A 19,172-nucleotide genomic window follows, 5' to 3' on the forward strand; every position below is an offset into this window, starting at 1 on the left:
TACATATTGCCAATTTGTTCTTAAATACTTGTTATTTGCATCGTCATTTCTTTACAAAATTCAAGAAAATTATCTTAAAAATAATTTTAATGCTATTTATATTTTTACAGAATAAAAAAATCACAAAATTTTGTACAAAATATTTTTATATCACAAAATAAAGCCTTTCAAAATTTCGTCTTTTGAGGAACAGAAAAGCTGAAGAATACACAAATATTAGTACGTGGGACTTGAGATAAGATATTTTGCACGGAACTCAATACCGCACACTACCTGTTACGTTTGATTGAATTATTTGAAGGATTTCGAATGACATAGAGGTAATTTTAATGATTATGTCGTAATAAGATAATGATTAGTTAATGTAGATTGGGAACAATTTACGAAGGGTGCAATATTTAGCTTCTAAATATAAATTTTATGTATCCTAATTTAACCCGTTTGGCGTTTGTTGACGTTCGTCGTGTTCGTTGATCAATGACTCATTAATTGTTTGGGTTTTTTTTTTTTTTTCATTTGTTGATCCTGTCTTTCTTGAATTATTATAGTGAGATCGAGTTTGGACTCGCCGGTTATTAGGCTACATCGAAAATGTGAAATTGTATCGACAATGATATCCAGATTATCGTCAATCGTCATGATGACAGCCCTATCTTACTTCAATTTCAAACTCAAACTTTAAAGTTCAATCTTACTTAGGCGTAGCCTAGAGGCTAGACTCTAGAGTCTAGTCTAGACTAGTAGAGGACTCGGTGATCATATTTTTTAAATACGATTTTGATATTGTCATTTGATCACTGAGCCTAGACAAGGCCGGCTATCAGCATCAGCAATATACGGAAGAGAAGGTAGTCCTGTAAAGAGTTGGATCACGTGCTACATAGTGAAGATTGGACCAATGAATCAGTAGAGGCGCACGGCCAATATGGGAGACTCTCTCCAATAGGGGAGACAATCTCCCACATTGGAGACTTGCTTTGCAAAAGGATAAAAGAAACAACACCAACAAAAGCATGATTTTTTCCACCCAAAATTTTGTCTCACTGAGGTCAGAAGCCCATTTGTTTTGTGTGTGATTGACAACAAAACAAAAACAAAAGTAGACGGTGAATTTTTAAAATAGATTCAATAGACGGTGAAAAGTGGTAATTTTTCATGAGGAATCTGCTTATCACATTTTTATTTGCCGCCAAGGTAATCCTTTTACAGCAAATGTAAACAAAGGAAATTGGTCTCCAAAACTGGAGACTGTCTCTGAAATTGGATACCCAAATTCTTTACAAAAGTCTCTGATATTGGAGATAATCTCCCACATTGGAGACAGTCTCCAATGTTGGCCGTGCGCCTCTACTGTGAATGTCCAATTGTTCTTTTAAATGTATTTAGACTAGGTCAGGTGCAGTTAGCCAGGAGGCGTCTGGGGAGTAAAAGTCATCTACTCTACGTAGGCTTACTCCCCACTGACGCCTGGGACACCAAGGTATATTCACGCACGTACGGCCACAAAACCTGAAACTTTCGCCCCCGAGATTTCTACTTTCCCTCTAAAAGATCTAGCCCTAAAACATGTACATGGGGTTCAACTTCATTTCCAACATTTCTGCGATATCGATTTCGTTTTTAAAGAAGAATTCATTAAAAAAACGAGAAAAATGGTATGAAAAGATGGGAAGAGCTTACGGCCGTGTTTACGTCGCCATCTTGATTTCTTTGTCTTCCGCTTGGCGACAGCACGCAATCGCGGGATTTGCGTGCTGTCGCCAAGCGGAAGACAAAGAAATCAAGATAGTTGAAATATATTTTTCATTAGTAACCAGGGAATAATTTTTGTATTCACCAGAGTGCTCAAAAACTTAAATTTTGGGCATATTTTTGTGTACGCCCTCTATTGGTGGAAAGTAATATAGTAAGAAAATTTTCATTTTTCAATCTCTATTTTTAATTATGAAAAAATAATTTAAAGAATCAAATTTACTTAAGGGCCAAGTTGTATAACAAATAGGTATAATGGAAACTGTCAGTGTAAAAAAATCAAGCATTTGTCCCAAAGAAAAGGAGAAAATAAGCCAAATATTGCTACCCTTATTTTGCAACACATGGAGATGTAACTGAGAACAAGGTTATATCATAACCTTGTTCATCGAATGAGTGAATTTCTTCATGAGATTCCAATCGTTCGTTGTAACCTGTAATGTAAGCTGCCATTTTGGTTCTGAATATTCATGAAAGTGACGACAGACTTCACTCCTTGACCCTAACGTCACTTACAGTGCCCGGATGTTTCCATGAGTTGAACGTTTGTCGCCTGTGTACGATTTACAAGCAATCCAATGGCCAATGGTTTCAACCCGAAAGTTTTTCCAACGGCCATATGTTTGTGAAATATCATAACACCATCGGATATACTCACTTGTTCACTGCAACCATCCTGCCTGTGGGGAATCTACAGTACAGGTACTATGGCATGCCAATGCTGTACAGAGCACACACTTTAAAACATTAAAATATCACTTTTGTGACCAAAATTACTACCGTAATTTCCATACAGTTGCAATTTATTTTTCATTAGTAACTTGGGAATAATTTTTGTATTCACTAGAGCGCTCAAAAACTTGAATTTTGGGCATATTTTTGTGTACGCCCTCTATTGGTGGAAAGTAATATGGCAAGAAAATTTTCATTTTTTATCTCTATTTGTAATTAAGAAAAAAATAATTCAAAGAATCAAATTTACTTAAGGGCCAAGTTGTATGACAAATAGGTGTAATGGAAACTGTCAGTGTAAAAAAAATCAAGCATTTGTCCCCAAAAAAAGAGAAAATAAGCCAAACATTGTCACCCTTATTTTGCCACACATGGAGATATAAGTGAGAACAAGGTTATATCATAACCTTGTTCATTGAATGAGTGGATATACTGGGACTAGGGAGTTTATGACATGTAATTACATGTATTTAGAATAAAGTGAAAAATCAAAGAACCACGTCGGGGGTTTTTTGTATTGCAAACCCCCTGATGGCGGGTGCATGTTGGCGAGCCGTCTGTGTACGAGGAGAAATAAAAAAATTAAAAATGTTACAAAACTCCTCGAAACAGCTGTCTATGTCACTGTATGAGCATGAAATCAGTGTTTTCACAGGGTGAAAGGGGAAGTTCACCCTGAAGAAAAGTTTGTTGTGAAAATAGCAGAAAATATGATAAAAAATATTGGTGAAGGTTTGATAAAAATCCATTAAACTAAACTATCTAATGATTAAGAAAACTATTAGAGTTTTGGATTTTATAAACGAGCAGCTGCCCATGTTATGTAATAGAAAATGCAAAAATTTCAAGTTTTTAATGGTTTGTGATGACTTATTTTGATTTCTTTTTAGGAATGGGTGTGAAATGATTTGTCCATTTATTGATATAATAAGGGTGCAGTATAAACCATTTTCAATTTCCAGAGAAAATTACATTTCATTGACTTTTTTTACCATTCGATATCATATGTAGTAAAGCTGCTCGCATATGACGTCACAAATCAAAATCAAATAATTTAAATTCTTTGATGGATTTTTCTCAAACCTTCAGCATTATTTAAAAATATTTTTTCAGCTATCTTTACAAAAAACTGTCAGGGTGAACTTCCCCTTTAAGACTATTGGCGTTGATTCGGCAGACTCATAGCCATACGATAAGGGCTACATGTAAGTCTGTTTTGGAGGATTTGAATCAGACTAAAAATCTTGGACTTGTAATTTTTCAGAGTCTTTCCTTGATTTTTTTTTTATAGAAAGAGATAAAACTTGGAAAATCGTTCAAGGCGAGACTCGAGCCTGCGTCAATGATCGTGACTGCAGTGAATTCATAATAGCGCTTCGTTTTACCGATCGCGCAACACCAGATAAGCTGATCGATACGTTGGAAATTATGCTATATCCTGTTCCATGAATATTCATGAGGCGTACTGTAGTCTGACTAAATAAACCCTATTGGGTAGTAAGTCTGCCAAACTGACGCCAATATAGTCTTAACCTTTTTACAGATCCAAAACTAACTTTACAAAACTGAATCCCAAATTTTTCAAAATTCATAGACATTTCCTGGATTGTTCAAGTTTGATTTAAAAAAAAAATCAGACAATAATACAGCGAGCCTAAACTTGGTCTAAGTGACCAAACCCTAGGAATTAAAGCTTTTTTTGTTCACACACTTTAAAAAATAGTAAAATAATTATGGAATGCGAGCACGGAGCGAGAGCAGATAATTTTGAGCTATGTACCAGTACTACCGGTATGAGGCAAACAGTTCTTTAAACATAACATGAATAACTTTGCTACGTTTAATTGTTGTTTTTAATTTCCCAAACCTATCCTGGAACAAGTATTGACCAAATCCTTTGGCCCTTTCATATATTAAATTTCTGATTTAGCATTGAGATTTGGAGAGTAAAATAATATCAGTATCATAGTATAAAGGGGTCTAACATTAAACTTTATGCACCATCCAAAGGAACTCATTTCACAGTGCACTGGCTCTGTGGTGATTTACCCCCCCCCCCAAAAGCGCTAAAATAAAAGATCATTTTTCTGTTTGATATCTGTCTCTTCAATGTTTTTATCTCTTATTGTAGGCCTATTCGTTACTTTTGCTTTTCAGGATAATATTATAGGCCTATCTTAATGTTAGAACTTCTTGTTGCCATATACATGTATTCATCTATTTCCTTTCATATAGTCAACATTTCAAGTTATTTGTCTTTTATTAATCTCTTACCGGTAATTATTTTCATTTTATAAAGTTTTTTTTTAAACTGAGGTTAGATGGGTCCAGCACTCCTGTACACTAGAATCATTGTTTTCCACAATAATTCAATTTTCATCAAATTACCGGTATGGATCCAGGATGTAATAACTGCTGAACTGAGTTCTTGAATTATCAATATCATACAGTCATTTCCACTATTCATGTTTGATTAACTATTTTGTTCTATCTATGATCTTGTAGAGCATTGTGGCCCAGTGGATTAGTCTTCTGACTTTGAAACAGAGGGTCGTAGGTTCGAATCCCAGCCATGGCATAATTTCCTTCAGCAAGAAATTTATCCACATTGTGCTGCACTCAACCCAGGTGAGGTGAATGGGTTCCCGGCAGGATAAATTCCTTGAATGCATGAGCGCTGAAAGGCAGCTTGAGCTAAAGCCGGGGTAATAATAATAAGAATGCGCCTCGGAATAGAATATTTCTAGATAGATGGCGCTATATAAATGCCTATTATTATTATCTACAGGTAAAATGATGATTTGACTGCAGAGGGATTCATGGTTTAAGTTGATTTCCACACCATTCTTCTGGTTGAAGTAGTAGACTGGAAGAACGGCACCAAGATATTCTTTTGGTGAAGTCGCTTGATTCAAGAAAGGAACGTTGAGCTTTGTCAAAGCTTGTGCCACTTGAAAAGGTAAACAATCTCAACCTTACAGTATTATAGTTATGATTTCTATTTTGTTGTATCCAATATGGGATTTCTCATCTTTAATGTGTAACTTATTTTAATGGAGAGTTTTGTTGAGAGTTTAGTTGTGAGAGAGGTTCTTGGTGTCTTTTTTTGTCAGCTGGAATGAATGTGACCATATATTGCTGTTAAATTGGGAAATTCCATAATTCATAATTCATAAATTCATAATTCATAAACAGATGGCTTTTGTGTGAGCAACATTGACTGAGGAAAGGTTAAATATGAAAAACATTGATAAATCTGTATGTATAATACATTTGCTAAATTGTCTTCATACTGTAGATTTCAATTGCCAGATAGGCAGAAATTTCTGGAGTGTTATAATTGTGCAATTTGTTGCCTAGCTATGCAGTCCTGAGTAATCCTGTAGGACCTTGTTTGGTGAATAGGAATGCTATATAAACACAGGTATAAAGTTCTCATTTTTACTTCATCTACTGTTACAGTGGGGAAAGGAAGAGATTGTTGTTTGTCCGCATAGCCTGGTACCACACTAAACCATCACCATTGCGACTGCAAACGGGTCAGCCCGGTCAACGAACAGAATGACCATGGAAGATGAACATGATACATCCACCGTTGAATCCTTCCCTCTTCACATCCTCCTATATCCCATCCTTGATGAGGTAGGTTTACTTTTCCATTGTGATCTCTGTCTTTCAGTGTAGTTTAATAATAATAATAATAATAGGTATTTATATAGCGCCATCTATCTAGAAATATTCTATTCCGAGGCGAACAATAAAAGAAAGAATGAGAAAGTTTGGATGAGTGTCAAAGTGCCAATAAGTAATTCTGTTAGAAAAAATAAGACTTCAGTTAAGATTTGAAGGTCTCCAGTGATGGTATAATTCTTAAATTTAACGGCAAATTATTCCAGAGAGAAGGTGCTGAGTCAGAGAAAGTTCATGCACCATATGCTACACATGTCTTGGGAGTCTTAAGAAGTTGCTGGTGTGATGATCTTAGGCTACGAGTTTAACCTCACTTCCAGCATAAAATCAAACTAAATAGCCCTTACGTTTGGTAAATTAAAATAGACATTTTTCAAAGAATGCAAGGTGAATCCACCTCCCCCTCCCTCTCCCCCTCCCCCCCTTGTTAAACGGCGGGAACAGAACAGGATTTTAGACTGACCAAATTCATTATTAGATTAAATTGAAATAGAAACTCATGTGTGATCTTAAAGGTCAAGTCCACCCCAGTATAATATTGATTTGAATTAATAGAGAAAAATCGAACTAGCGTAACGCTGAAAATTTTATCAAAATCGGATGTAAAATATGAAAGTTATGACAAGTTTCGCTTATTTTTCACAGAACAGTGATATGCACAACTCAGTGACATGCAAATGAGACAGTCGATGATGCCCTTCACTCACTTTCTTTTGTTTTTTATTGTTTGAATTATACAGTATTTCATTTCTTACAGATTTGACGATAAGAATCAACTTGACTGAATAATTTAGTATTAAACAGTGGTAATTCCACATGTTCAGGGAGGAATTAATCATTGTTTCACTTGACAATGAGGAGAAAATAAGAACATTTCATATTTCATATGATAAAATACAAAAGAAATAGTGAGTGGATGATGTCATTTTTCTACTTGTTTGCATACCAACCTGAGCCGGCCGCACAGAATTGTTGTTAGCCTAATCAGAGCGCTAACAGTAATCCCAGTCACATCTTTCGGATTGTTAAGTCAAAATATTTAATCAAATGTGTAAGTAATGCATTGTTGAAACATTAGGCATCGCTGGCGCATTACCGGTTGTAACAGGGCATCTGTTAGTGCATCGTTGTGGCCCAGTGTATTAGTCTTCTGACTTTGAAACAGAGGGTCGTGGGTTCGAATCCCAGCCATGGCGTAATTTCCTTCAGCAAGAAATTTATCCACATTGTGCTGCACTCAACCCAGGTGAGGTGAATGGGTACCCGGTAGGAAGAAATTCCTTGAATGCTTGAGCGCCTAGGCAGCCCAGCTAAAGCCGGGGTAATAATAATAGCAGGGCCCGCTGGGAGAACAGTTTTCAGAACTGAAGTGGCTTTCCTGGGTAAATATACCTATATTATTATTATCATTATCTAAGCGCTAACAACCTTTCTGTGCGGTCAGTACAGATTATTAGAAGCACATATGTTGGACTTGTGCTTTCTGCAAAAGCGCCCCTACCAGAGATATTTAAGCGGTATATCATTATAACTCAGAAATATCATTTTGTTTTGTTGCAGATGCAGCAAACGGATGTGGCGGCTTCGCAGACCTTGAGGGCAGCATTTAACAAGATGGAGAAGAAGAAACCAGGTTTCACAAAGCAACTCATCCACAGTATCTTAGAAGCCAAGTCCAAGAATGTGAACCTGACAGAAAGTCTCCTCAAGTTAGCAGCATTAGACAGTGAAGGTGAGACATTGCCTTGGTATATCACAAAGATTAGATATTGATCATTGAACAAATTATCATGATTGATTGCATTGAACGTAATGTACAATCAGATTTAAAAATAAATCCTATGATCAAAGCTTAGATGATGTGTGTACATGTACACATAGTGTGGATGTAACATCTTGCCCCTAATCAACTCGTGGTATGATTTCCACCCTTTGTATACATATAACTGTAATGAAATTGATCTCTCACTATAAAAGATAAAGATAATTATTGCTGATGATAAGTTGTATAAATTTACAGGATAAGTTATATAAATTTGCAGATCTGTGCATCTTGTGCTCTACTCCTAACATGAAGATTAATCATTTCAATATGATGTTTGTTTGACAATCATTTTGTCTTCGAACAAATTGTGAATTTCAGTTTTCTAGAGTTCCTGAAGAAACAAAAAACCTCGGATTAGGCAGGATTTATTCCGACAAATTCACAAATAAAATTAAGTTTGGTCTACTTTTTTACTTTGCTGCATGTGGTTGTAATCCTTATAATTTAATGACAAATAACCTTACACTAACAAAACTTATGTCACAAGTCAGTGAGATTCAAGATCTTTGAGATTCCTGTATTAAAGGGGAATGAAACCTTTGGAACAAGTAGGCTTATGTCGAAACAAAAATCAAAGAATAAGAACAAAGAAAGTTTGAGAAAAATCGGACAAATAATGAGAAAGTTGTGAGCATTTGAATATTGCAATCACTAATGCTATGGAGATCCCCCCATTGGCAATGCGACAAGGATGTGTAATGTCACATGTGAACAACTTTCCCTTTGATGGACTATAAAATACACCCAAAATATCTATTTTTGCTTTTTCATATGGTGATACAAACTCTTTATCCATGATGTATTCTTTAAATATCTGTATTACATGCCCTCCTATAGAAATAACACATGATCTACTGATAGATGTGATAAAAGAGGCAGTTTAACTGAAATATATACTAAAGTAATGGGGAGAGTTGTTCACAAGTGACATCACACATCTTTATCTTATTGCCATAGTGAGGATCTCCATAGCATTAGTGATCGCAATATTCAAATGCTCATAACTTTCTCAATATTTGTCAGATTTTTCTCAAACGTTTGTTGATCTGTTTCTTTGATTTTTCTGTTTTCACACAAGCTATCTTGTTCCAAAGGTTTCATTCTCCTTAAAGCTTTTTTTTTTTTACAAAACAGAATTCAGTTGTCAACAGTCGTGTAAAATTACGACTATTTCTGACTTTGCTAATTCGGTTGAATGGAGCCCCTCAAAAGATCAGCCATTTTGACTGGAGAGGGTTTATCCAGCTCATATTTGGAGAACTGATAAATAAAATATAAATTGAAAAATACAGGATTTACACCTCTCCAAAGACTGCAGTGCAGCAGAGTACAACATGTTACCAACAGTTCCAACTGTCATAGGACTGGCATACGCCAACTCGGGAGTCATGAATGACATGTCTCTAAGCTCTCCTATCTACCTATGTTACCAACAGTTCCAACTATCATAGGACTGGCATACACCAACTTGGGAGTCATGAATGACATGTCTCTAAGCTCTCCTATCTACCTATGTTACCAACAGTTCCAACTATCATAGGACTGGCATACACCAACTCGGGAGTCATGAATGACATGTCTCTAAGCTCTCCTATCTACCTATGTTACCAACAGTTCCAACTATCATAGGACTGGCATACGCCAACTCGGGAGTCATGAATGACATGTCTCTAAGCTCTCCTATCTACCTATGTTACCAACAGTTCCAACTATCATAGGACTGGCATACGCCAACTCTAGAGTCATGAATGACATGTCTCTAAGCTCTCCTACATGTATCTACCTATGTTACCAACAGTTCAACTATCATAGGACTGGCATACGCCAACTCAGGAGTCATGAATGACATGTCTCTAAGCTCTCTTATCTACCTATGTTACCAACAGTTCCAACTATCATAGGACTGGCATACGCCAACTCGGGAGTCATGAATGACATGTCTCTAAGCTCTCCTATCTACCTATGTTACCAACAGTTCCAACTATCATAGGACTGGCATACGCCAACTCTAGAGTCATGAATGACATGTCTGTAAGCTCTCCTATCTACCTATGTTACCAACAGTTCCAACTATCATAGGACTGGCATACACCAACTCGGGAGTCATGAATGACATGTCTCAAAGCTCTCCTATCTACCTATGTTACCAACAGTTCCAACTATCATAGGACTGGCATACACCAACTCGGGAGTCATGAATGACATGTCTCAAAGCCCTCCTATCTAGCATTGCGCTTTCTACCTTAGATGAATTGCAGAAAAAAATTACACGGGGCTTGGGGTGATTTCGCCCCCGAAATGCTCAAAAGAGCAATGAAAATTTTAAAAATCTCCATTCACTGCAATGGTAAAGCTTATCAAATGTAGCAGATTTAGGCAGTATCTGTAAAAAGTATTCCCCCCACCCAAATAAACAAATGTCTGATGAATTGTCAAGATGAATTCTATTCATGTATGTTACTAAGTTAATTAAAGCTAATCTATGTCTACAATAATCTTGATTTAAAAATATAAACCTTTAATTTTGCTCGTCAGAATACACATTGACAAGAAGAGAAGATAAATTCATAAGGATGAACCAGCAAGCTAGGTCATTGAAAGCTATCCTTGCGAGGTTACCTGATCAGTACGCCAACAGACCTGTCTTTCTACAAACAATTAAGTAAGTATGCTGTATATGTGTAAGACAGTATTTTGTATTTGCCACTCTCTTGGTACCAAGGTGCAAAATAATAAAGCAAATATTACACGATAGCAAAGAATTTTCTCTTCAAATTCGCTAAAAATAATTTTGTTAATAGTGACCAGTGAAATTAATAAATTAAATATTAACATGCTGAGTGGTTTGATTTTATTGGCAACATTCCACCTTGAAAAAAAAAACTCCAAAAAACTCAGCATTAGCAGGTTTCTTGTTGAGCAAGGAAGAGTTAAAGCAACATTTCTGCAGTCATTTTAAAGGGACACTTTCCCCCACTATCTTAAATATTAACTATAACAGAAGTTTTTGTTTTATCTATCCCTACTGGTATATAGAAATCAGCATTTTTTTGTCTACATAGATACTATTTTGTAGAGTAAATATTATAGTTTATTATTTCATACAGATTAGTCATTTTATGATGATGGGATGTACTAACTTTTATAATCATTATTGGTTTCACACTTGCTTTGAACTTAGGTGTGTTTGGTTTTGATTTTAGTTTCAGTTGACTTCATAAACTCTATCAAGTGGATTTATTTTTTCCCCCATATGATAATCACTCTTGTTCTAGCAACCACAATTTATGTGTTAATGGATAGTTTTGCTTTCATATTGCTATGTATGGGCTATGTATTGTAATGGTTAATGTGTTCATCCTTAACAAGTTTTTCTGTTATTCGCTTTTCACACTAATAAATTTACAGAAGTGACGAAGATGAAGAGTAAATTAACAAGCTTGAACAACTGGTACACAGTGATGGGATGGGGATATTAATAATTTCTAGTGATATTGCATTTTTATTTAACAATTACCTTACAAGACAAAATAAATAATTTTCATGTTTAGTTGATATTTTCCTTTACACAAGAACATATCAGGGTCTTCAGGTTTGGTCATACAGGTGGATGGAGGATTATACAGGTGTTAAAGGAAAATGAAACCCTTGAAACAAGATTGCTTGTGCAAAAACAGAAAAATCAAAGAAAGAAACTAAAGTTTGCAAAAAATTGAATAAATAATTAGAAAGTTATGAGCATTTGAAGTTTAGATCATTGTTGTAATATAGATCCTCCGATTGGCAATGTAATAAAGATGACACATGTGAACAACTTTCCCATTACTTTTCTACATATTTCACTTAAGCTGCCTCTTTTCTCACATCTATCAGTAGATCATGTATTTCTATAGGAGGGCATGATTTTCAAAGAATTAATTATGGATAAAGAGTTTGTATCACCCTAAGAAATTGCAAAAATAGACATATTCGTGGTATTGAATAGTTCATGAAAAGGAAAGTTGTTTACATGTGACATCACAAATACATGTAGTTGTCACATTGACAATGACAATAGGAGGATCTCCATAGCAGTAGTAATCGCAATATTCAAATACTCATAACTTTCTTATTATTTGTCCGATTTTTCTCAAACTTTCTTTGATCTTATTCTTTGGTTTTTCTGTTTCCACAAAAGCCAACTTGTTCCAAAGGTTTCATTCCCCTTTAATGATTTCTTCAAAATGGCAACACTTGGTTATAATGGCCAATCATTAAATATTATGATTATACAAAAAATACTCATCAACAAGGGCATTTGTAAGAATTACATACACAATGGGTGATTTCAAGTACGGTGTTCGGTGTTGGTGTTGGTGTTGAGAGCGTAAAAAGGTTGCTGAACTGAGCTCCAACACCGAGCTGGGTTCAGAGGAGCAATACCGATTGCGTAATCGATAGCCTATGATGTCATGCCTCTGCGCTACGCTGCTAAATCATCTCAACTTCACGCGAGAAGTCTCGATGACGAAAATGAAATCGGAGAGAAATGCATTTAATTCTCATCGTACAGAATACCAATGCTTTAATTAATTCTAGAATTCAAAAGATGGAACATTATTCTTCATCAAATCATATAAAGCTCAAATAATTTGTACTCATCTTAACTGTAAAAGCTAATTTTACTGGGATGATTCATCGTGTTCGCTGCCTGTTCACGAGCTTGAGATTGACAACACCAACACCAAACTTGAAATCATGATTTTCCCAATCCCTGGGGGTTGGTGTTGGAGAATGGGGAAATTGCACATAGATCGTCAACACCAGCCACAGTGCTGGGTTCAGCAGACGACATTCAACACCATCCTTCAACACGAACCGCTGGAAATATGTCATATTTCCCGAGGTCAATCCCAACACCAGCCTGATTTCAAGTATGGTGTTTTGGCTGGTGTTGGTGTTGTCACAACACCAACACCAGATTTCAACACCGTACATGTACTTGAAATCACCCAATGTATCTTTGGAACAGTTCTTACATAGCTGAGGACATTTGGATTATTTTATAGGTATTAAGTGTGGATATTTATATTAATGCCCATGCAAATTGATGTGTATTATGTTTTGTAAGAGAATGATATGAATCCTTGGTATTTGATTAACTATCCTCGTCTCAAAACCATGACTGGTCAATAGAAATAGTCATTAATAATAACAATAATCCGCTTTCATGTAGCACTTAATACATCTCTAAGCGCATACAGATATATTATTACCCCTGTCATCGGATTCTGGCATGTCCGCATATAATATATGCACTTTCTCCACTCCCTGGGGAGCATTCCAACAAGAGTTCCAAGACTCAATTGCTAGGCATACTACATTAGTATTAATCATCAGCAAATTTCCCTTTTAGCTAAAATGAATGACTGGTCATGTGATACATTTCAGCCAATCATTTGATTAGGATCCATATCACCATTTTATAATTATTAATATCGACTGTTTTGCAGGGATATAGCATGTGGTATCAAGGATCTATTAGGAGCACTCAACACAATCTTCAAAGATGAATCATTGTTTAGAGATCATGAACAAAGAAAGGTGAGTATTACCTAGAAGGGGGGGGGGGGGCACTGCCCTTTACAATTTGGACACCATGTAATGCTTCTGTATGCTTATGTACAAAAACATGTAAAAAGAATTGTTTTTCACAGCTGGGCGATGTAATAATAATACTGATAATAGCTGGATTTACAAATCACTTTTTGCCCGAGGATACAAAGCGCTGCTCTCATTACCCTTGCTTTAACTGTGCTGCCATATAGACACTGAAGCATTGAAGGAATTTCTTCCTACCGGGTTCCCATTTACCTCACCTGGGTTGAGTGCAGCACAATGTGGGTAAATTTCTTGTTGGATGGAAAACATAACCACTACATGAAGACCACAACGCACCAACATGTACATGCTTGCAACAACTTTTGGTCTGCCCCCTCCTACCAGAGTCATGCACTGACAAAGATCTGGATTCTTTCAACACCTGAAGCCAGATCTTGTGCTCTTCAATGGACAAGACTTGTATAGAGACCAGAGAAGAGAGAATAGGGTATCGAAATTGCCAAAATCAGGACTAAAGGGTATAGACCAACATTCATCTGCGTGGATAATTATTAAGGGTTAACTGTAAAATTTATATATATATTACCATGAAAATTAAATGTTTGAGGCTTTTTTTAGTATTGATTGAACAATAAGATACTTGTTTTTTTAGATGTTTTTGAGATTTCTGAGATGTAAGGATGATTAAATAATTGTTTAGGGTCTTTTATGAAAGTCTATGTATGAACATGGTGTTTAACCTTGTAATCCCAGTGCTCTGTCCCCCTTCCGATACCATCTTTTCTACACAAGTAGTGCCTTCTTTTTAATTTATTCCTAGCTAACACTTTTGTCAGCCTTGGAAAACACCGGCTATTTTAACAAAACTGGACAAATCTAACTGATTTTCTTCATGAAATAAATTCCAGAGACATTCCTGTCAAAGACTTTTATTGTCTTATCTTCTCGTTTTCCCCATTGTTTCGTCTTCAGACGATTGAGACGTACCGCAAGGAATTCATCCATTCTTCCAAGGACTTCAGCTTGAACCTCAAGAACTACTTCAGGGTTGGTAACATCACCGAGGTCTACGAGAGCGCCACGCACCTGATCCACCACATCAACCTCATCCTTAAACTCCTCAAGACCATATGAATGCTATCATCCCCTTCCACATCTCTATACTTCCCTTTAATAGGCCCTTTCACATATGGTATACAAGAGCAGCATGAAGACGATGGATGGATTTGGGAATTCAAAGTTTGGGACACTCTATTAGGGCGTTTGCAAATGTATTTGCGGTTCCCAAATTAATCATGTGTTGCAATTAATTGTAAATTAACAATTGATTGTTAATTTGCTTCTTACAACAAGGGCCCGTATTCTTAAGTCAGGTTTAACTTAGACCATGGTCTAACTAGGTCCTAAAATTATGGAAAGCCAACAATGTCAAAATTTTCCCTACATTGTATATTTTTCTTTATGATTACTGTGCTCTTTCCTAACTCATGAATGGTGAAGAAAGCTATCTTATTAATCCTTCTGAAACAGTTAAAGGGGAATCCAACCCAAATAAAAACTTGTTTTTATAAGGAAAAGAAAAATCAGACAAGTTGATAGGTGGAAGTTTGAACAATATTGGACAAACAACAAGAAAGTTATGAATTTTTAAAAGTTGCAAATATTGGTAATCACTATACCCATGGAGACTTCAAATTGGCTGCATATGGGATGTCATAGTGATGTAAGGCAAGGACTACTCTTCCATGTACTCCAATGCATATTATGGCTAAAATGTCATTTTTCCCAAAAGTTTTATTTTAAATTACATTTTTCTTTCATGAGGACATAAAACAATATACTACCTGGGTTATATTTAGATTACTGCCCCAGGGGAATGGGTACTTAGGAGAAAACCACAAATCCCTGATAATAAAGTACATGGCCTCTGGAAAGTTGTCCTTGCCCCTTGTCATAATTTACTTACCCAATTGCCAATTTGAAATCTACATAGTATTAGTGATCTCAATTTTAAAACAGCTATAATTTTCTTATTGCTTGTCCGATTTCTTTCAAACTTTCACCATTCTCTTTAATTTATTTTTCTCCTTCCCAACACAACATTGTATGGCCAGGGCTGGATTCCCCTTTAAGAATGATTTGAGAGAGAAATGAGCTGAATTATACCGTTAGAGATTTATGCCACTATTGGCTATCCATGGTTAAACCACAGCTTTAAACCAGACTTCAGAATACGGGCCAAGGAGTTTAAAACTGATTTGCTACAGTTAAAATTGATCAATCAATCGTAAATATGCATCAGCAATTTTGTGATTGATTGCAAATATTTTCTTGCAATGAAATGACTCTTTGATGGAACACAGAGTGTATGAAAAAGATTGCAATTTCGCAAGTAATTATCAACTGGTACTAGTATACCAGTGTTATACAAGTAGAATACACATTAGTAAGCTAGATCTACCTGTTAAAATGTTAATGAATTAATTAATATTTCATCGTTGAATATACTATGAAGTATGATGGTTTACATTGGTAGTCCAGATATCAGTATTCAATACCCGTAGTTTGGTTTCTCAAAATTTAACATTGATTTTACAGAATTTTTAAAATTCAGGACAGAGTCACACCATACATAGGGGTAAAGTTGAATACGGGATGAAATTACAGGACGTCTGGAGTGTGTTTCATTAACATTTTCATCTGACAAATTTCTGTTATTTTGATTTATTTAGAAGAACAGTTTCTATGATAATTTTCAGATACATCGTGATGTGTCGGATAAAATGTCTGACAAGTCCTTTCACCACATACATCCCTGGTCACCCTGCTTACAACTTATTCATACATATGCATAGATTTTAGAGAGAAAAGTAGAGTAGTTGTCTTTTAAAATACCGGGTTTTCAGAATCACCATTATCTTTCGAATTCATTTGTCTAAATAAGACCCTAAAAAGCATCTTCCTTCGTCTGCTGAAAATGTTCTACTGTGATATACAGAATGGAGTTAGATGTCATAACTGGATACTCCACCAAACAGCCTTTGTGATGCTAAGTATGATCAAAAGCCATATTGACAAATACGATCCTTCAAATCTATTGTCTCTTGATACAGGAGGCAATGGAAGACCACAATGCCCAGATTTCTAAAACTGTTTATGAAACAGATTTCTGTATTGTGTGTCCTGTATCAAAGAGCCCTTTTCAAACCACAATATATGTGCTTTACTGTCAAAATTGATCCCAAGTTATTGTATAATTGTACAGTAGTGATGAATTAAGCAATGTGCCTTTGATATCATGTAATAGTAGCTGCTCTATAGCTAGCAATGTTCCACATTTCTGTCATTGCTTCACACTTGCTGATGTGGTCGATACACTTTCAGCCTTATATCCACTGGAGAAATGTAGACTCCTCTAAAGAATGACTACTGAAACTTGTGATTGCAAAGCGCAGGAGAATTTAGGTAATAATTGTATGATATTGAAATTGAAATGAAATGTTTGTGTATATTTTGATATGAAGCTAAATGGATGGGGTGATGGCTAGAGAAACATACAGCGTATCCCTGTCATATCACGTCACTGGATAGTTAGGAATTCATGATCAGTCATGGCACAAATAATGAATGCTATATAATACATGCACTCACAGTTTATTTCATCTTGTGCTTTTTATGATATCACAATTGATGTGATTTTGATTGTCAGATAATTTTTTTGCAAGAGCATTATGCTTATCACAAATACCATCATGAATGTCACAAATATCATCTCTGTCAACATGAATGCTATCTCAATGCAAGCCATTATGAATTTCATCTCAAATGCCATCATGGATGAGTATGATAAAATCTAGAATGACATGAATGTCATCTTGAACTTCTTCTTTAATGTTTTCATGATGTCATCATGAACATAATCTCTAATATGACAAATGTCATCATAAATGTCCTCTTGTCCTCAAGTGCGATGCAGTCCACAGGGATATACTGTATGTTTCTCTCCTATTAAAGGTAGTATATCATAATGAATCCTGCAAAAAAGACCAGGGTTTGTTTCACAAAGATTTAAGTATGACTTAGAGTCGCACTTTAATGTCTATTTGCGTGTGGTGTAAAGGCATGACCGCATTGGTCAGATCATGCCAAGAGGACGCATGCTACAGCTTATTTATCAATAAGATTGCGAGTTGCATATCTTGTACGCGTCTGCATTTAAGTGCGACTCTAAGTCATACTTATATCTTTGTGAAACACCCCCCAGATATATGGGCCCCTTCAGGCACTTAAATTACTACTAGTACCTTGGTGTTACGGCATGTATGATTGTGCTATATAGGAGTTACTTCTACAGGTTTCATCATGACACACACACCTTTTAACCATCCATCATGTTTGTTTTCTTATTTATATCTGTATACTGTTCATGTACATAGTATGATTCAAGTCAAAATTGTTCATGTTGTGTAAAAGAAATATTTAGTTTGTGATGTACCTCAATCTTTATTTAGGTAATAGAAATTTTGTGAATATTCTGACTATCAGAGTGAAATAATTCATTATACAACGATAAAATGTAATATGCCTTGGTTGTATTATATTCATCCATTTATAATGCTTAGGTTATGGTGTGAAGATATAATATTTATATACTAGTAAAATAGAATACAGATGGCATGTATAAAATACCCCCTAATTTTGATTTGATTCCCGTTTGCTTTTGTTATTAAAAGGATAGAAATTTATTTTGTGTGGGAGAATTGCTAGGTTTTTGGTGCTAGATTTTTTTTCATATTCATATCATACTCTAGTATTTGTATCACATTTTGCTTCTTTCCTTTTTTAGGGGGTTATATTGGAACTGGATTCCTACTTTGTGCCCAATTTTTAGGGTAGTCTTGATGTATACCCTTTCGTTAATCAATTAGAAATATATTTTCAATTTGGTTTGAAAAATAAAAGCCATTCAATCTTAATTATAAAAAAAGAATGCTTTGGAGCATACTGTAAATATTTTGTTTCTTGACAAATATTGTGGTATGAAAGAAATGATAAATAGTGCATCATTCTAGCTAGCAGATATTTTAAGACTTGAATGAAATGTTGCATCATGGGTAAAAATCCAGGAACTTCGTGAGTAGTTTAGGTCTCCAGTTGATGCTGTCCAATTGGCTATGGTATATTGACTTTCATTCAGTGATAGTTTGTTATTTGGATATCAAAGTAATGTTCACTTACTTGGTATAATGTGAAGAGTAACTTGCTTAAAATTTCATTGCCAAGTTGAATGAGAAAAGAGAGAAAAAAATGGGACATCTTTCTGGTGTTGAACCACAAGCAAAGTTTATGTGAAAGTGTTTGGTTTTAGGATATATGAAAAAGGTCCAAGAACAGAGGCTACTGATGGTGTGAAATATTGCAATGCCATGAACTTTTGGAAGCATTTTGGGGATGGAAAACAGTATTTGTTTGCCAAATAGAGTATTTTAGTAAATATAACCCTTTTTCATTTTTAAAATCATCTATCAGGACACTATAAGCTAACAAGTTAGAAGAGCTATGGTATAAGTAG

The 19,172-nt window shown here is 35.4% G+C and overlaps 1 protein-coding gene across 1 annotated transcript; it reads left to right on the forward strand.

Moving 5' to 3' along the window:
* Positions 1–226: 226 nt before the first annotated feature.
* On the forward strand, positions 227–18,890 carry LOC129279414 (programmed cell death protein 10-like). The gene is made up of 7 exons (XM_064111451.1): positions 227–320; positions 5,273–5,443; positions 5,947–6,126; positions 7,735–7,906; positions 10,535–10,661; positions 13,492–13,582; positions 14,573–18,890. Exons 3-7 carry the CDS (start codon positions 6,046–6,048, stop codon positions 14,732–14,734), a joined length of 633 nt encoding a protein of 210 aa, XP_063967521.1. The 5' UTR covers positions 227–320; positions 5,273–5,443; positions 5,947–6,045; the 3' UTR covers positions 14,735–18,890.
* Positions 18,891–19,172: the final 282 nt, after the last annotated feature.

This window comes from Lytechinus pictus, chromosome 16 (assembly GCF_037042905.1).
Source record: "Lytechinus pictus isolate F3 Inbred chromosome 16, Lp3.0, whole genome shotgun sequence".
NCBI lineage: Eukaryota > Metazoa > Echinodermata > Echinoidea > Temnopleuroida > Toxopneustidae > Lytechinus > Lytechinus pictus.

Coding starts and splice junctions, on each gene's coding strand:
- LOC129279414 (XM_064111451.1), top strand. CDS start 6,046: ATGACCATGGAAGATGAACATGATACATCCACCGTTGAATCCTTCCCT. Junction 7,907..10,534: donor AGCAGCATTAGACAGTGAAG/GTGAGACATTGC, acceptor TTTGCTCGTCAG/AATACACATTGACAAGAAGA. Junction 13,583..14,572: donor GAGATCATGAACAAAGAAAG/GTGAGTATTACC, acceptor TTTCGTCTTCAG/ACGATTGAGACGTACCGCAA.